This window comes from Arachis ipaensis, chromosome B1 (genome assembly GCF_059453495.1).
Source record: "Arachis ipaensis isolate K30076 ecotype BB chromosome B1, ASM5945349v1, whole genome shotgun sequence".
Lineage (NCBI taxonomy): Eukaryota > Viridiplantae > Streptophyta > Magnoliopsida > Fabales > Fabaceae > Arachis > Arachis ipaensis.
The window spans coordinates 42057291-42072869 of NC_142436.1; the positions used below are offsets into that span (position 1 = coordinate 42057291).

The 15579-nt window shown below is 33.3% G+C and overlaps 3 protein-coding genes and 1 pseudogene across 3 annotated transcripts; 1 reads left to right on the top strand and 3 right to left on the bottom strand.

The window, feature by feature from the left end:
* Positions 1-1943: 1943 nt before the first annotated feature.
* Positions 1944-3056, bottom strand: LOC148576341 (protein FAR-RED ELONGATED HYPOCOTYL 3-like; annotated as a pseudogene).
* Positions 3057-3119: 63 nt separating this feature from the next.
* Positions 3120-4195, bottom strand: LOC148576342 (protein FAR1-RELATED SEQUENCE 4-like). The gene is made up of 3 exons (XM_088502704.1): positions 4166-4195; positions 3447-4066; positions 3120-3360 (listed from the first exon to the last, which is right to left on the bottom strand). Exons 1-3 carry the CDS (start codon positions 4193-4195, stop codon positions 3120-3122), a joined length of 891 nt encoding a protein of 296 aa, XP_088358830.1.
* Positions 4196-5809: 1614 nt separating this feature from the next.
* LOC107617757 (expansin-like B1) lies at positions 5810-9504 on the top strand. The gene is made up of 4 exons (XM_016319611.3): positions 5810-6089; positions 6651-6760; positions 8382-8696; positions 9192-9504. Exons 1-4 carry the CDS (start codon positions 5948-5950, stop codon positions 9384-9386), a joined length of 762 nt encoding a protein of 253 aa, XP_016175097.1. The 5' UTR covers positions 5810-5947; the 3' UTR covers positions 9387-9504.
* Positions 9505-9799: 295 nt separating this feature from the next.
* On the bottom strand, positions 9800-11677 carry LOC148576343 (uncharacterized). Its single transcript, XM_088502705.1, has 3 exons — positions 11533-11677; positions 10985-11467; positions 9800-10842 (listed from the first exon to the last, which is right to left on the bottom strand). The coding sequence occupies exons 1-3, from the start codon at positions 11675-11677 to the stop codon at positions 9800-9802; spliced, it is 1671 nt and encodes a 556-aa protein (XP_088358831.1).
* Positions 11678-15579: the final 3902 nt, after the last annotated feature.

Consider the following 15579-nt stretch of genomic DNA (forward strand, 5'->3'; position numbering starts at 1 on the left):
GAAAATTTTTCTCTTGATGATTGAATGTTTATCACGTTTTATTCAGCATATGAATTGTGTTCGGTTCAGTGGTGTTGGCCAATTAGATTCCCTTGTCTGGTCGTTTGTGATTTAACTGATGTTCATTTTGCAGAGGTTTATGTTGGGAACCCATGGCGTGGACTACACTGATCCAAGGACCAAGAAGGCCTACAAGTTCGATATCAATCAGTATGCCCACCATCGCCATTTCCTTGACAAAAGAAAACTTGCATTGTATCCATTTGTAAGTTATCATTTCTAAAAATTCTTCGATAATTCTCTCGTTTCCTATTGTTTCAACTGAAATATGCTATCATTTTCCCAAACTTCAGTTGTTTGTGTCGATTTGCAACAGAGGGCATGGGTGGTTGTGGATTTCCGATGTCCAAAAAAAGGTATTCTATATGCTTGATCCTGTGAATAAGAAGAAAAAAGATATACCTGAATCAAGAGTGAAGCTGAACAAATTTGTTGTAAGTTATTTTGTTGTAAATTATTCAGTACATGAAAGGAGTTCGGTTCATTATTGTTGCTTCTCTTTATTAGCTTTTTGTGTCCCTTTCGGGGATTAATAATTTTCCAGATGAGGGTTTACGCTAGGGCAGAACCCTTAATAGAGCATGGAGAGGGAGAAGAAGCAGAATATATCATGCTGAATGATCAACGTACATAGTAAAAATCTTTCTCTTCTATAGTGATATTTTTAGTGTGTTTTATTTTGTATACTATTAATTGTATTTTACTGAATTCTTGCTTAGCTATAATTGTGGCATATACGTCATGAAATGGCTCGAAAAATTGATCTTCGAAAGATCAAAAGCAGGAAGAGATATCAATATAAAGCTTGGACACAAGTAAGTAGTTTCAAAATTAATGCAATTCTTTCATTTCTTATTTCGATTGGGTTTATTTCTTATGTATCTAATTCCTTTTGATTGAAATGTAGGAAGAGATTGATGACTTCAGACACGAATATGGTTTGAATATTCTTTTGCGTGAAATGAACAAAATCAGAGACCAAGTGATTCGGGCATTTGAAGCAATAAGACTCCCGAAGCCATCTGCTGCCCTCTCCAACCCTTATTGTAAATTTGCATCTGCAGGTTTAGATAGTAAATAGGATATACTATGATTGACTGGTTATAATTAACAATATTTTGTTTAACTTGTTTAAAAAAGCAAACAATGCTTCTTTCAATGTATTTATGCGAATATTAATGTAAATGTTAATATCAATGTATATATCTAATGTTAATATTTATATCTGATTCAAGATGGATTCCTCCTTGTCCTGTCGGTCTGAGATATTAATTTATATATCTGTTGAAACTATCTGGCTGTTGTTTTGTTCCAGGTTCACAGTGAATGGAATCAGGGTATTTATCAAGAGATTAAGAACCCCAAAAAACATAATGAACCAAAATTAATACACTGGATGAACCAAAAAATTGCATATATCAATATAGCAGAGAGCTAATTATAAAAAAATATTTCAATCAGTATTCAGTTTCAGAAACACCTGAACTCTCTGACATAGCACAATAAGTTGACTTTCAATTTAAAAAAAAAAGTGACTTTTGAATAAAGAATTTTACAAAAGCTAATATCAAAAACAAAAAAGTTACTATTCATTAAAAACTAACAACCGTCAGAAATTAACTCTACTATAACATTAGTGAACCAAAATTTGCTCATGGATGAAAAAAAAAATTACATTAATAAAAACTAAAACTCGTATAATCCTCTCTGGGATAATTCATATCCGATGCATTGTAAAGGCTGTAGCTTGATTGAATGTTTGATCCGCCGTCTAAAAGGTTCAACTGCAAAAGACATAATAAATCATATATTAGTAAAATGCACAAATAAATTTTTTCCTCATCGAAAACAAATCAATTTTACCTCACTTGGAGCTGTTTTTTTCATTTTCTTCTTGGCGTTTGAGATCTTTTTTTCCAGGTTTGATCCAAGTCTGTTCTTGGGTTGGCCTCTTGTTTTGACGCGTGGCGGGCTTTGAAGGCCGTTCAAGTTGCTCAACGTCGCTTCTTCGTGGGATAATGAACTTTTTCCTTTGCTTCTCTCTTGATATTCTTGCATCTCGGCCATGACCTTGTCAAACGCCCGGTGCAAAATTCCGGTCAGCTCTTTGGACTCGGATGCAAATTTGCAAATATTGTGCGACTGAAACACTAAATCATCGAATATCTTGCTTCTTGGCTCCAGTAGAGGCTCGTCTTGGCTGCTCTTGATGTATGTGTGCCTCCTCTTTATGTTCTTGCTCTAGCGTTCTAGTATGTATTTCAGTGCCACGTTATCCACTCGCTCGAAGCGTAGGACGCTCAGGAATAGCGGTATAGTATGCCCCTTGACTCAAACAGCAGGCACTGACACTTTACCTCTCGTGATATTGCGTCGTAGGTGACAAAAAACTTGTTGAATTTGGAGTTGGAAACCTGCTCTACGACTTCGTATGTTGTGAAACCTAGGGTGGAATGCATTGATCTTGTGATGCAGTTCACTTTACTTCTGAATTGTGCTTGAACTTCCCTGAAATCGTGGGTATACACGTGCTGAAACTGGGCCTCTATTACTGATTTTATTGCGCACGGTATCACGGTGTGAAAATCTGCAGCGTCAAATTCTCTCTCTCTTTGCTCTCTGCTTGCTAGGCAATTGTCGTATTGCTTCACAAATTGTCTCAGGGAGCTGTTGTGTGTGATGAACTTGTTGAAAAATGCGTGCATGCTCTCGCTCCTTTGTGTGCTTCTCATCCCGGCCCAGAAGTGGTGATCCAGATAAATTGGAATCCATATGTGTCGATCCTCGTACAGCTTTGCAGAATGAACTGAACCAATAAGGTGTGGTAAACCGAAACCTGTGCATGATTTTAAACAAAAAGGTATGGGCATGAAAATAATTCGAATTGAAACCTTGGTTACCTGAGAGCCAGTTGTTGCCTTCGAGGCCGTACTTTGTGAGGAAATCGTTCTAGTTTCTGTCGAATGCGTCTTTCGTGTACGAGTTCCAAACGACATGGCTCATCTCTTGTTCGATTTCTTCGTGTCCCTTGTAGCCGTTTATTTTGTTTAGGATCTTCTTCATGATGTGATGCACCACCGGTGAATTGCTGTTGACATGCACATGTCAATTGCCCTCTGCATCGATGCGCATTGGTCGGTAAGAATTCCTTTTGGTGCCTTCCCTCCCATGCAATGGAGCCAACACTCGAATAGCCATTTGAATGATTGGATGTCCTCATTTTTTATCAGCGCGCATCCGAGAAGTGTCGACTGACTGTGGTGATTGACGCCCACAAAAAAACCTAAAACCAGATTGTACCTGCATAAATGAACGCACCCAGACAGCGATGAACCAAAATTTGTAAATTCACTGAACCTAAAACTATACGTGACTGAATGAAATACCTGTTTGTGTTGTAGGTAGTGTCGAATGAAACCACGTCTCCGAAATACTCGCATGCAGCCCTGCTTCTTGCGTCGACCCAGAATGCATGTTTGATGGAGTGATCGCCTTCGAGGTTGAGCTCGAAAAAGAAATTTTGGTTCTTCTCTTTCATTCTTAGTAGGTACTTCCCAAATTCTTTGGCATCGTCTTGTTCAGAAACATTCATTACTTCCCTTGTGATGTAATTCCTCACGTCTTTTTCTATAAAACTTAGTTCATGGTGGCTTCCGGTTGCTACTACAAATAATTGGTAAGTTTTGCTCGATCTAGTTCTAGCTTCCTCGTTGGTTTCAATGGTGCAACGCACGAACATGCTTACTTCCCTGTGTTGTTTGAGAATCTCTGCTCGGTCTGGACAGCAGGGATGTGAGTGATTCAGAACGACTTTGGAAATTATCCAAAGACCGACGTCGTTCATTATATGTACATAAATCCTAGCTGGACAGTTTAACCCATCTGAGGGGTTTGTTTTCAAAGTTGGAGATATCTTAGATTTCCACCTCCCCTCTCTACTGCATACAATTAGTTGATTCTTAACCTCGTCTCCCTTCCGAGTCGTGTTCCTTATTTCGTAGAAAAACTAGCAAGTTTGGAATAATGTTTGTAGAACTTTCCAGCTTCTTCTAGTGTCTTGAAAATCATCCCCACCTTTAGGATAAATTTTTCATCCACAACACACCTGGTCTGCATAATAAATCGAAAATGTCATTATGGTGAAACAATTATATAATACTCAGTGAACGAAAGATAATCCATTATACAAAATCCAATTCAAACAGCTTTCTGCATAATGAACCGAAACACGTACTCATGGTGAAACAATTGTATAGTACTGAGTGAACGAAATATAATCAATTATACAAAATCAAATTCGAAACACCTCTGTCTACAATTTAGATATTATCAATTCAATTCAGATTCAAAAACACCTACGTCCATTGAATTCAATTCAAATAAAATTAACAATTGCATTCCATTCAATTCGATTGAAAATTGAATAATCCAAACCTCATCAGCATGATTCGTTTCAGAAGAATAATCCAAATCGTTCTTATTCAACTGATTTGAAGTTGAATCATTCATTGTTTCGATTCAGAAGTGACGATCAAAGAAGAAAATGAAAAAGAAGAAGAACGACGAAGCTTATTATGTTGAAGTCATCAATGCAGATCAATAAGGAAGAACGCAAGCAGAGAAGAAGAAGAAGAACAATAAAGAAAACGCGAACAGAGGAGAACGACGAAACTTATTACTTTGAAGAAGAAGAAGAAGAAGAAGAAGGAAAACGCGAGTAGAGAACAAGATTTACGTTGCAGCAGAAAATTTACGTTGAACAAAGGTTTATCACGCAGCAGAGAAGCTTTATGTTATATGCGGCGCGTGTATGACAAACGACTGAGGGTATGGGGGAGGCGCGTCTAGAAAAAGTAACTTGAATAATTTGGATGAATTATTTATATGGATGTAGAAATATTCTGATATTTTATTTGCACTAATAATGAGATAAGATCATATTTGTAGTTCGATTTGGATCAATTTAAAAATTAAAATCGATATAAATATTAGTAAACAAAGTTAGCGTAATTTAATTAAAAATATTTGTTAGCATTTATACAACTAATTACATTAATGAAAAATATATAGAATTTTAACCAAGAATTAGAAACTAAAACGAAATTGTTGAAAATCTTAATTACTGAATGTTATATATTCCATTTAGTATAATTTCCGATTGATTAATTAAGAATATGTCAAACTTTCACATTAGTATAAGAATGTACGTACCAAAATTTTAAAACATTGATAACATGGATCAATATTGCATGCTGATTGCTCTCAACATACATGCTTATATTTATGTATCATTAATTATACGTGGATCTTTTTTTTTTGGTGACTAATTATACGTGGATCTGCCCCGTAATGAATCATTTGATTAATAATAATAAGTGTGGAGAACTAATTTTTAGTTAGTTAATATTATTAATGAATTTCAATATTTAAATTTATAATTTAAAATAAACAAAATTATTTTAAAATTAATTAAAAATATTAATTACCTAACATTATTAACTAAAAAGTTAGAAATTCGAATCTCGCATTATAAATAAAAAATATCCGATGGCCGACTTTTAGAATTTGCCCGTAAGTAAATCATCTGCAGCCAAGTTTGAAAAATATTTACACATCATTATGAGAATCTTTAAGCATTCAATAATCGTAACGTTGAAAGAAACTAAAAAGTGGTGGGTCACCACGGTACCTCAATAAGGAAGCACTACTATGCTATAAATATGACACCACATGTTTTTGTGTTAATTTCATACTATAAACTATAAGCCTTCTCTCTTGTTAATAGTTATTATCTATCATTCTTACTTCAAATATAGTTTTATTATTTCATCACCTACATATTTGTGACCACGTGTTTGTCAGTTGTCACCATATATATTATATAGAAATGGAGCTTAGTTTTATGCACAAACTTGGGGTTGTTTGTCTCATATTATTGGTCTTAAATAGTGCAGTGTGCTGTTTTGCGGATTCATATAGGAAATCAAGAGCATCTTATTACAATACCCCTGATGGCTACGGGAATCCATGTATGTATAGCCCTATACTCTTTCATTTTATTTCTTTTCCAAGACAAAATCAATATGTGCGGTTCTTCCATTTTTAGTTTCTTTAATCTAGTAATTTAATTAGATACTTTTATTTCATATTTTTAAATATTAATTATTAATTAAGAGCTAAAAATTATAAATTTTGATAATTTTTTAATATTTTTTTATTTATATATATACTCTCTCTCTCTCTCTTAAGTTTTATATATCTTAATTATATACTTATTCATTTTTTAACAAGAACTTTTGATATTTAAATCGAACTTAGCAATGACGATATATAAATTTTGGATGGACTGAATTAATTGAAATACATGAAGACAAACCAAAAACAATTCATAAACTTTATATTTAATCATTAAATTTTAGAAAAATAATTATTTTTTCATAACATTAGAATATTCAAAAGCTCCTGTAATAATGAATTCCACGATGTATTTATAACCTCCTGAAAAAAAGTCTAAAATCTAATTCCCACATCTTATAATATTAAAAATGTAATAACAATGGTTTGTGGATGAATATATTATATATCTTTAGGGGGAGCTTGTGGCTATGGCGAGTACGGAAGGACTGTCAACGGTGGCAATGTTGCGGCCGTGTCCGGTGATATTTGGAAAGGTGGAAGTGGTTGCGGCGCATGCTATCAGGTAATTTTATTTAGAGAAAAGTGCTAATAGGTCCTTAATCTTTTGGTCCATATACATTTAAGTTTCTAAAAACTTAAAAATACATTTAAGTCTCTGACATTTTTAAAACCTATATAAATTGATTCCTCTTTTCACTTGAGACCCAATAGAAAAATTAAATGTGACTTCTGTTGTACTTACCTGACTGATATACGGATGCACACGTGGAAGAATTTTTAAAATAAGACAAATTAGACTTAGAAATCGATATGTCTAGATTTTGAGAAGGTCAAAGACTTAAATATATTTTTAAGGAAAAGTATATGGAACCAAGAGGTTACTAGTCAAAAACTAAACAAAACTTCATTAATTTATATTAATAATTAATTTTAAATTTTTTAAATTCAAAATTTTAAAAATTTAAAATTAATTAAGTAAACCTAATTAAAACCTATAAAAACAACATTCCTCTTCTCTCTCACATTAACATACCCACCTCCAACAATCACATACACAAACCTCTCTCTCTCTCACCGTCAGGCCCTCTCCGCCTCCTCACCGCGACCCACTCCTCTTCTATCACCGACCCACTCCTCTTCTATCACCACGACCCACACCTTCCTCTCCTCCCCTTCCTCTGCCCTCTACAACTTCGTCACCCTCCGCCGCCTTTTCCTCGCCCCTGACTTCCACACTTTCCCTTTTGCGTTCAAGGCATGTTCCCTCCTCCCTTCTTCTTCTTCCATCTCCATCGCCCTCTCGCTACACTCCCAGGCCTCCAAATTCGGCTTTCTTGCTGATCCTTTCTCCCTCAACGCCCTCATATGTGTTTACTCCCTCCATCGCCGCGTCCACGATGCCCACAAGCTGTTCAATGAGAATTCTCACAGGGATGTTGTCTCTTATAATGCCATGGTTCATGGGTTTGTTAAAATTGGTGAGACTACGCGCGCGAGAATTGTTCGACGAAATGCCAGAACGAGATTCTGTGTCTTGGGGCACCATGATTGCCGGTTATAGCAACGGGAAGCTGTGTTATGGGATATTAGGTGCCGTTTTGATGATTAAAGAGACTACAAACTACATAATTACAGAAATATAAAAAAAATATTCATTTAATATGAAAAAAAAAACATCTTAATACTTAACAAAAGAAATATCCAGTTATATTTTAACAAAAATAATTAAATATCTATAAAATTTAAAAAAAAATATGAAATTTTTAAAAAAATAGAGACATTCACATTTGCAATACAAAAAAATTCAAAAAATATATAAAAGAACATCCATTTAGTATGAAAAAGAAACATTATGATACTTAGCAAAAGAAATATCCATATATATTAACTCGTAGAGATTTTGAATTTACCTAAAAATATTTTGGCTGATTTTTGGCTAATACCCTTTTGGTTCTCTAGCATTGCTCTATTTTTAAATTCTCAAAAATTTAAATGTTTATGGGTCAAAAAGGTCAATGACTTATTTATCTTTTTCTCTTTTATTTATTTTTCCATTTTTTTAGTGACAAATACTAAATGATATATATAATTTTTAATTAATTAAGTTTACCAAATTAAATCTAGAAATAATATATAGTGAATATGTATTTACCAATTAATTACATGATAAATTGATAATTCAGATTCGGTGTAAAATAGCACAATATTGTGACGAAGATGGAACACGTGTAGTAGTAACAGATTACGGTGAAGGAGACAGAACAGAGTTCATAATGAGCGAACATGCATTCTCAAATTTGGCACGTGACTCAGCTGCTTCTGCAAAGTTGATGAAATATGGTGTTGTGGACATTGAATACAAGAGGGTCTCTTGTAAATACTCTAACCGCAATGTTCTTGTTAAGATCCATGAAAAGAGCAATAATCCTTATTACTTTGCTATCTTGCTTCTCAATGTTGGTGGAAAATGTGATGTTGCTGCTGTTCAGTTGTGGCAGGTACATGTAAATATATACATATACACATTTATTTAATTTACTAAATAATTTTTATATCAATGTAAATATTACTTAACGAGGAATATCAGGGGTCAGCAATTTTTGTGTTTTGTAACCATCAATTGGTCATTAATAATCTTTTTAATGATGTGAGATTACATCCAATGGTGGGAGATCACTCACATTTTTTTTATAGTTAAGTGCTAGCCACAAAATATAAAAATTGCTGGCCCTCTAGACTTTTCATTACTTAATTATTTGACCAGACAAATAGTTTAAGAGAATCTCTGAAAATTTAAATTGATGATAGCTATGTATTCACTCTAAAATTCTTATTAATGTATCAATTTCTAATGTTTAAACTAATAAAGGACTATATATATATATATATTTAATTGCTTGTCTTCTTGTGTTGCCATTCATTTTCCATTTATTTAATTGCTTGTCTTCTTGTGTGTTTACATCGATGTAATGTTATCATCAATGTTATTACAGGAAGATTACAAAGAATGGAGTCCACTGCGAAGGGTGTATGGAACAGTTTTTGATTATGAGAACCCACCAAGTGGTAAAATCACCTTAAGGTTCCAAATGGATTGTGGTGAAAGGCTTGTTTGGGTGCATCCCAAGAAACCTATCCCCAGTGATTGGAATGCTGGGGAAGCATATGACACTGGCCTTCAGTTCTAACTTTCAAATCAATTAGAGTTGCAGACATGATGACATCTCTATTTGCATTGGAATCTTAATATGAGAGTATTGGCAAAAAATATTTATAATATAATATAATAAAATATATTATTCACATCAATTATTTAATGTAGTAATTATATATTTGTGTATAAATATATGTTATTAAATATATGTTATTAAATTTATTTTAATAAATAATTTATATTTTAGTATATATTTAATATGAATAATTAATTTGGTAATTAATGTTTGTATACATATAATCAGGGACGGATTTAGAAATGTTATCATGGGGCCAATAATATATATAATATAAAAAAATATATGCAAATAAATTATAATGTAAGATGCATTACAGAAATATACTGATAGAGATATATATTTAAAGTGCAAAAAAAGTGTATTTTTTACTAACGAAGTGGTACACGTCGATTCTTCATATCATAAAATTCATCGATAATAGAATATGTATCAAATCTTTCAGCAATCTTCTTCTCAATGTAAATCAAAAGACAATTAGCAAGCAATTCATCTTCCATTTTGTTTCTGAGTCTATTCTTCACAATATTCATAGCTGAAAAAGATCTCTTAGTTGTAGCAGTTGAAACAGGGAAAGTTAATACCAAGCGAATCAAACGATCAATCAAAGGATATGTCAAAGACTTTTCTGTCTTCGTTAATCCTTGACATAACTCCGAAATTGTGCACAAATTAGTTAATTCAACATGATTAGGAACATCAAGTTCATAATGTTGAGCTTGCATTCTAATGTGAAATTTCTCTTGGTCACTGAAGTCACCTGGATAAAACTGTTCTACTAATTCACATACTTTGTTGACACTGAAGAAATTATAATTATCTCTGGGATCTAAAGTTGAACTTAAAGTAAGCAATTCCACCATATTATCATTGAATCTTCCATTAAGCTCTTGTAATTGTGTATCAATTACAGCCAGAAACAAATTAACACGATAATGATGCTCTACTGAAATTTGATCAACAATTTTGCGAGTCCGGCCTCTTCTAAGAATATGCAATGCATTCATATCAGGAACTTCAACTTTATGTTTCTCACAAAATAATATAACTTCTTTTATGAAAGCCTCCCGACTTGATTCTCTCATTCTTTGGATTAAAGTCTTCGTAGTAGAAACCAGAGTTAAAGCATTTAATATGTCTTGATTTTTTCGTTGCAAAGCTTGACAAAGATCATGACTAACTTCCAAAATATTTATCATCAAATGCAAAACAAAGACAAGTTCAAAGGATGTGATAGCATCATAAGCAGCACTAGCATCACCACGAGTGGAGAAATTACCTTCTTCGGTGCTTTTTTCAAGAACTTCACAAGTAGCATCAAACATGCATAACAAGCTACGTACAGAATTCAAATGAGACCCCCATCTAGTATCTCCAGTTCTTTGCAAAGTATCAATTTGATTAAGTCCACTACCTGCATGTCACAATTTGATCATTGGCAATTAAGTTTGCAACATTATTTGCTTGAACAACCCTTAACTGATCATGACGTTTAGGAGAAACAGTCATAACATTCACAATTAGTGTAAATTTTGAAAAGAATTGATGAACATAACAAACTTCTTTGGCTGCAGAAACAAGTGCTAATTGTAATCGATGAGCAAGACAATGAATGTAATAAGCAAAAGGGCAATCTTTCAAAAATAGAGCTTGCAATCCATTCCATTCACCACGCATATTACTAGTTCCATCGTACCCTTGTCCCCTAAGATTTTGGACATCAAGATTATGACGAGAAAGAACTGATGAAATTTTTGTTTTCAATGTCAAAGAACATGTATCAGAAACATGTATAAGATCAAAAAATCTTTCTTGAACACAACCGTGCTTGTCTACAAATCTCAAAACCACAGACATTTGTTCTCGCTTTGACTCATCTTTTACTTCATCAATAATTATACAAAATTTAGAATCACCAATTTTTTCTCGAATTGTTGCACGCACTTTTCTAGCAAAGATATGCAATATATCTTTTTGAACACTGGGAGATATATATTCAGCATTTCCAGGAGCATTTTCAAGGACAACATATGAACATTCTGATTACAGGAAGCTAAAAGCTTAATTAACTCAATAAAATTCCCCCTATTCAAAGATCCAGGACTTTCATCATCGCCTCTAAATGCACATGCTTGAAATGCAAGCCATCGAATAGCATTAATAGATGTCTTCAACCTTAAACGGTTATTTGCAATAGTTTCATCACTATGCCTATCAAGAACTTTGTCTATATGCTTAGATTGAGCCATTAAATCATCACAAGATTTCACACATAAACTATAAGGAGAATTAGAAATAGAAGCCTCGTGACATACAAATACACAATTTACCCCTATTGTTTACTTTCTTCCAGTTACTAAATCCTAACTCTGAAATGCATTTTTTCCATCATTGCGAGCACCATAATGTTTACTAAACAAGTAGCAAGGCAAACAATAAGCAGCATCTTTTTCTGGTGAATATTCTAACCAACTTGAAAATTTCTTAAACCAAGAAGATTGAAAATATCGACGGTGATTGTTATTACCAGAAGCTGGATAGCAAATATTTGTTGGTTGGTATGGCCCAGCTATTATGTATGCTCTACGAATCTTATCACGTTCATTGACATTATACTGCCAAATTGAACGTCACTTTCTTGGATCCCTTTCTAGTAAAGAGATATCAACATTTCTTTCTAATCTTGGTACTTTAGTTTCATGTTGATATGTATTTTGAGTAAGATTAGAGAGCTCACTTACTTGACCTTCTTGTGAAATAGGATTAGAGGGTTGACTTGTTTCAACTCCAACATTAACTCAAATAATTATATACTTACATGAATAAACAAAGTCTAAGTATATTTTATTAATTAAACATCAATAATAATAATTTTTTCACTAAATCACTATCAATTTCATTAAAAAATAAAATAAAAAAATAAGAGAGAATAAATCTTAAAAATAAGTCAATAATTTATCTATGTAAATACAAAAGAATAAAATTATTCCATACCATAATAAAATAATGTACTTTGTTAATTAATAATTTTATGTAATTATATAGAAAAATTGAAAAATAAAATAAATACCTTGACTTCACTAGAGAGTAGAGACAGGGCAATGGCTCAGTGATATGACCCAGTGAGGACTGAGGAGTGAGGACGCCGCGTGTTAGGAAACAAAAGGATTAGAAAAGAATAGAAAACGTGAAGAGAAATTACTATTTTAATGTTAGAAAAATTTTAATGTTTTATTTGTGTTAGGTTGGGCTTCTGACTAGTATTACTATTTTTTTTTTTAAAGCTGAGGGGACCAGGCCTCTACTTGCCCCCATGTATCCGTTCCTGCATATAATATTATTATAGTTTTTAAATATGATCCCTCATCAATGACATTTTTTTGTTGGATTGTCAAAACTTAATGCTTGTTCTCTTCAATTTTATTCAAAACTCTTTTCATTGTCAATAATTTTGTCGCGAATCTGAATTTTATTTAAAGGTTTATTGTTGGCCAATAAATTAGTATATACACAAGGTGAAATTCGAATCATCAACATTTGCTTTAAATGAATAAATAAATTTGGTCACTCAACTAACTCAAATTAATTAATTTTATCTTTCTATTTAGTATTACATAGCGTGTAATGACAAAATTCACTAGCAAATCCAATGTAATAGTTGGTCTAAGAACACTTCTTCTAAATGCATGTTGGCCCATAAGAAGCATATCCTAATACATACTAAGATTAGATTCGCAATAAAATAAGATAGGTCCTACTCGAATTCTTTCAAATTCTTATATTTGAACATTCTAGATAAAGACACATGTTTCATTTGTGATATAAAACCTTAATCTTATACTTTTTGGACGAAGAGTGATTTGAGAATTCAAATTTCTTGCAGAAATTATCCTTGCTACTGATTTATTAGATTATTGTCGACTAATAATTTGCCTTATTCCTTTCAAGAACCACCCCAACTTAGGATCTAAGTTAACACCTCCTTAACATTAGTATCATCCCTAAAAAACCATTCTTATAAATACTCTTTTCCTTAATTACTACTCCAATCCCTTCAAAGTTAGATTTTCGCTTCAAAGTGATCCCTAAAGTTAATAATTATCCAATTATGTTCTCGAAATTGCAATTTAGAACTCAGTAATCCTTCAGGCAGTTTTTGTCTATCACTGACCATTGAAAAGTTGAGGTGAACTACTTCCAACTACATTGGCACTCCAAAAATGACGTTGTATTGGATTTGGTGCGTGTTTTGGTTAAAATGACATCATGTGATGTGTTTGATATAATTTTTCTCCATAACATTAAAACGCTGACTTCTATCCCTCTTTCTTCCACTAAGAAACAAAGATTCTTGTTCTTCTCCTATTCTTTAATACTGCTAATCTAAGCTGATGTGTCGTGCGATTTTCCTCTCGAAAAAATCGAGTCAACTGTGGCATGCATAATCGTCGTCGTTGTTGTGCTGGTCTGTTGATCGACATTGTCTCTGTTAAGGTAAGTGTTTGGAAAAGAGAAATATGCATTTTTATGTGTTATGTTTTTCCTTCTATTCCTTGACTCCATCTTTTTAACTCGTTTAATCTAGTCTTCTTGTTTTTTCTAAAATAGGTGCTATATTTTTTCTTCTATTCCTTGACTACTATGCGTACAGTCACCTTGTTCTCCCCGCTTAAATAGCTTCTGCCTCTTTTCTCTTCTTTTATCTTCTTTTGCAAAATCTGATCTCAACACTTTGAATCTCTCAACCTTGACGCATATCACGTTATTATTTTTCTTTTTTTCCCCTAATATCTCTCTTTTTTTCTCTCTCTCTTCCCGTATGTATGTATCTGTATGCATATTTATTTTAGGCTTCTTCTCTTTTTGTTTCACATTCAGTCTTTAGAAAATTTTTCTGAGGTGAATTTTTTTTAATATATATTTTTAGAAATTTGTATTATCGAGAAGGCTAAAAAATTAGATTTTTTCATTTCTCTCAACTTTTTTTTTCAATTTTGGATTATGATAAAATTTATATATCGGAGATTTTTTTGGGATGTACTTTTAATTGATATCACAAAGGAATAACGAAATTGAAATTTAAAACCGACTGTCTGGAGATTTACAATCTTGTTACCAATTTTCATGATATTGTTGATTGTGTAAATCCTTTAGTACTTAAAGTCATCAATATCGTGGCTTAGAAATGGCATGTTGATTTTCGATTGATCATGAGAGATGCAAACACCGTAGCAAAGACAGCGATGAGATCACACTCTCCGCATGTCGAACTTTCAATACCTTAGAAGGAGTTTGAGTTGAGTATTCAACGAGACCATCCTATTTGATTGTTTTTCTTTTTCAATAAAAAAAAATTGAAATTTAAAACTTTATCCAGGTTACCCCCTTGGAATTTTTCTTTTGGGTACATGTGATTCAAGGTAGTCAAAATCGTGTTTCAACTCGTGAAAACGCACGATTTCACGTTTCTGCATCCTCTCTCCATCTCGGTTTTGCTTCTCGTCCAGAACCAAGCTTCATCATGTGAAATCGCCGCGCAAAAACGCAGAGCCACCAGAATCGCATTTCTGCCTCGATGTTGCGTTCAAGATTGAAGAGGCTCTTTTCTTGATCCTGATTACAGCCCAGTCCAACCCAATGGCCCAATCTGAATAGAAGAGCATGGAAGATGGAGGAGCCCTAGTAGACTAGCAGTAAATTCCCTAATCTGTTAACCTTCCTCACTTTACAGTTTATCTCCATGGCCAAAATTTCAAAATTTTACCTTTCTCAAGTCTTTCAATCTCTGACTCTCTCTGACTCTATCTCTCTATTCCTCTGAAATTTGAATTTCACGCGACCAAAATCCCCAATTCGGTGTGTCACAGCCTCGCCGTAAGGTTTGCTGCCGTTGTTGTGGAATTAGACTGGTGGTGGCTGGACTGTGTGAGCGTCAATTTACGATTGTAATTTGCGAGACTCTTTGGCTCTGCCTCTTTGTCTCTGGTTCTCTGGCTCTACCTCTCTATTTCTGGAGTCTGGATTGCTGCTACTGTTCTCCTCCCCTTCACTAGTAGTTCAAGTATGTTAAGACTTTTTTAATTTTTATCCTCTTCAATGTCAGTTCAATCTGTTATTGTGCTTGTTTATTATTGATTATATTGCAGGTTGA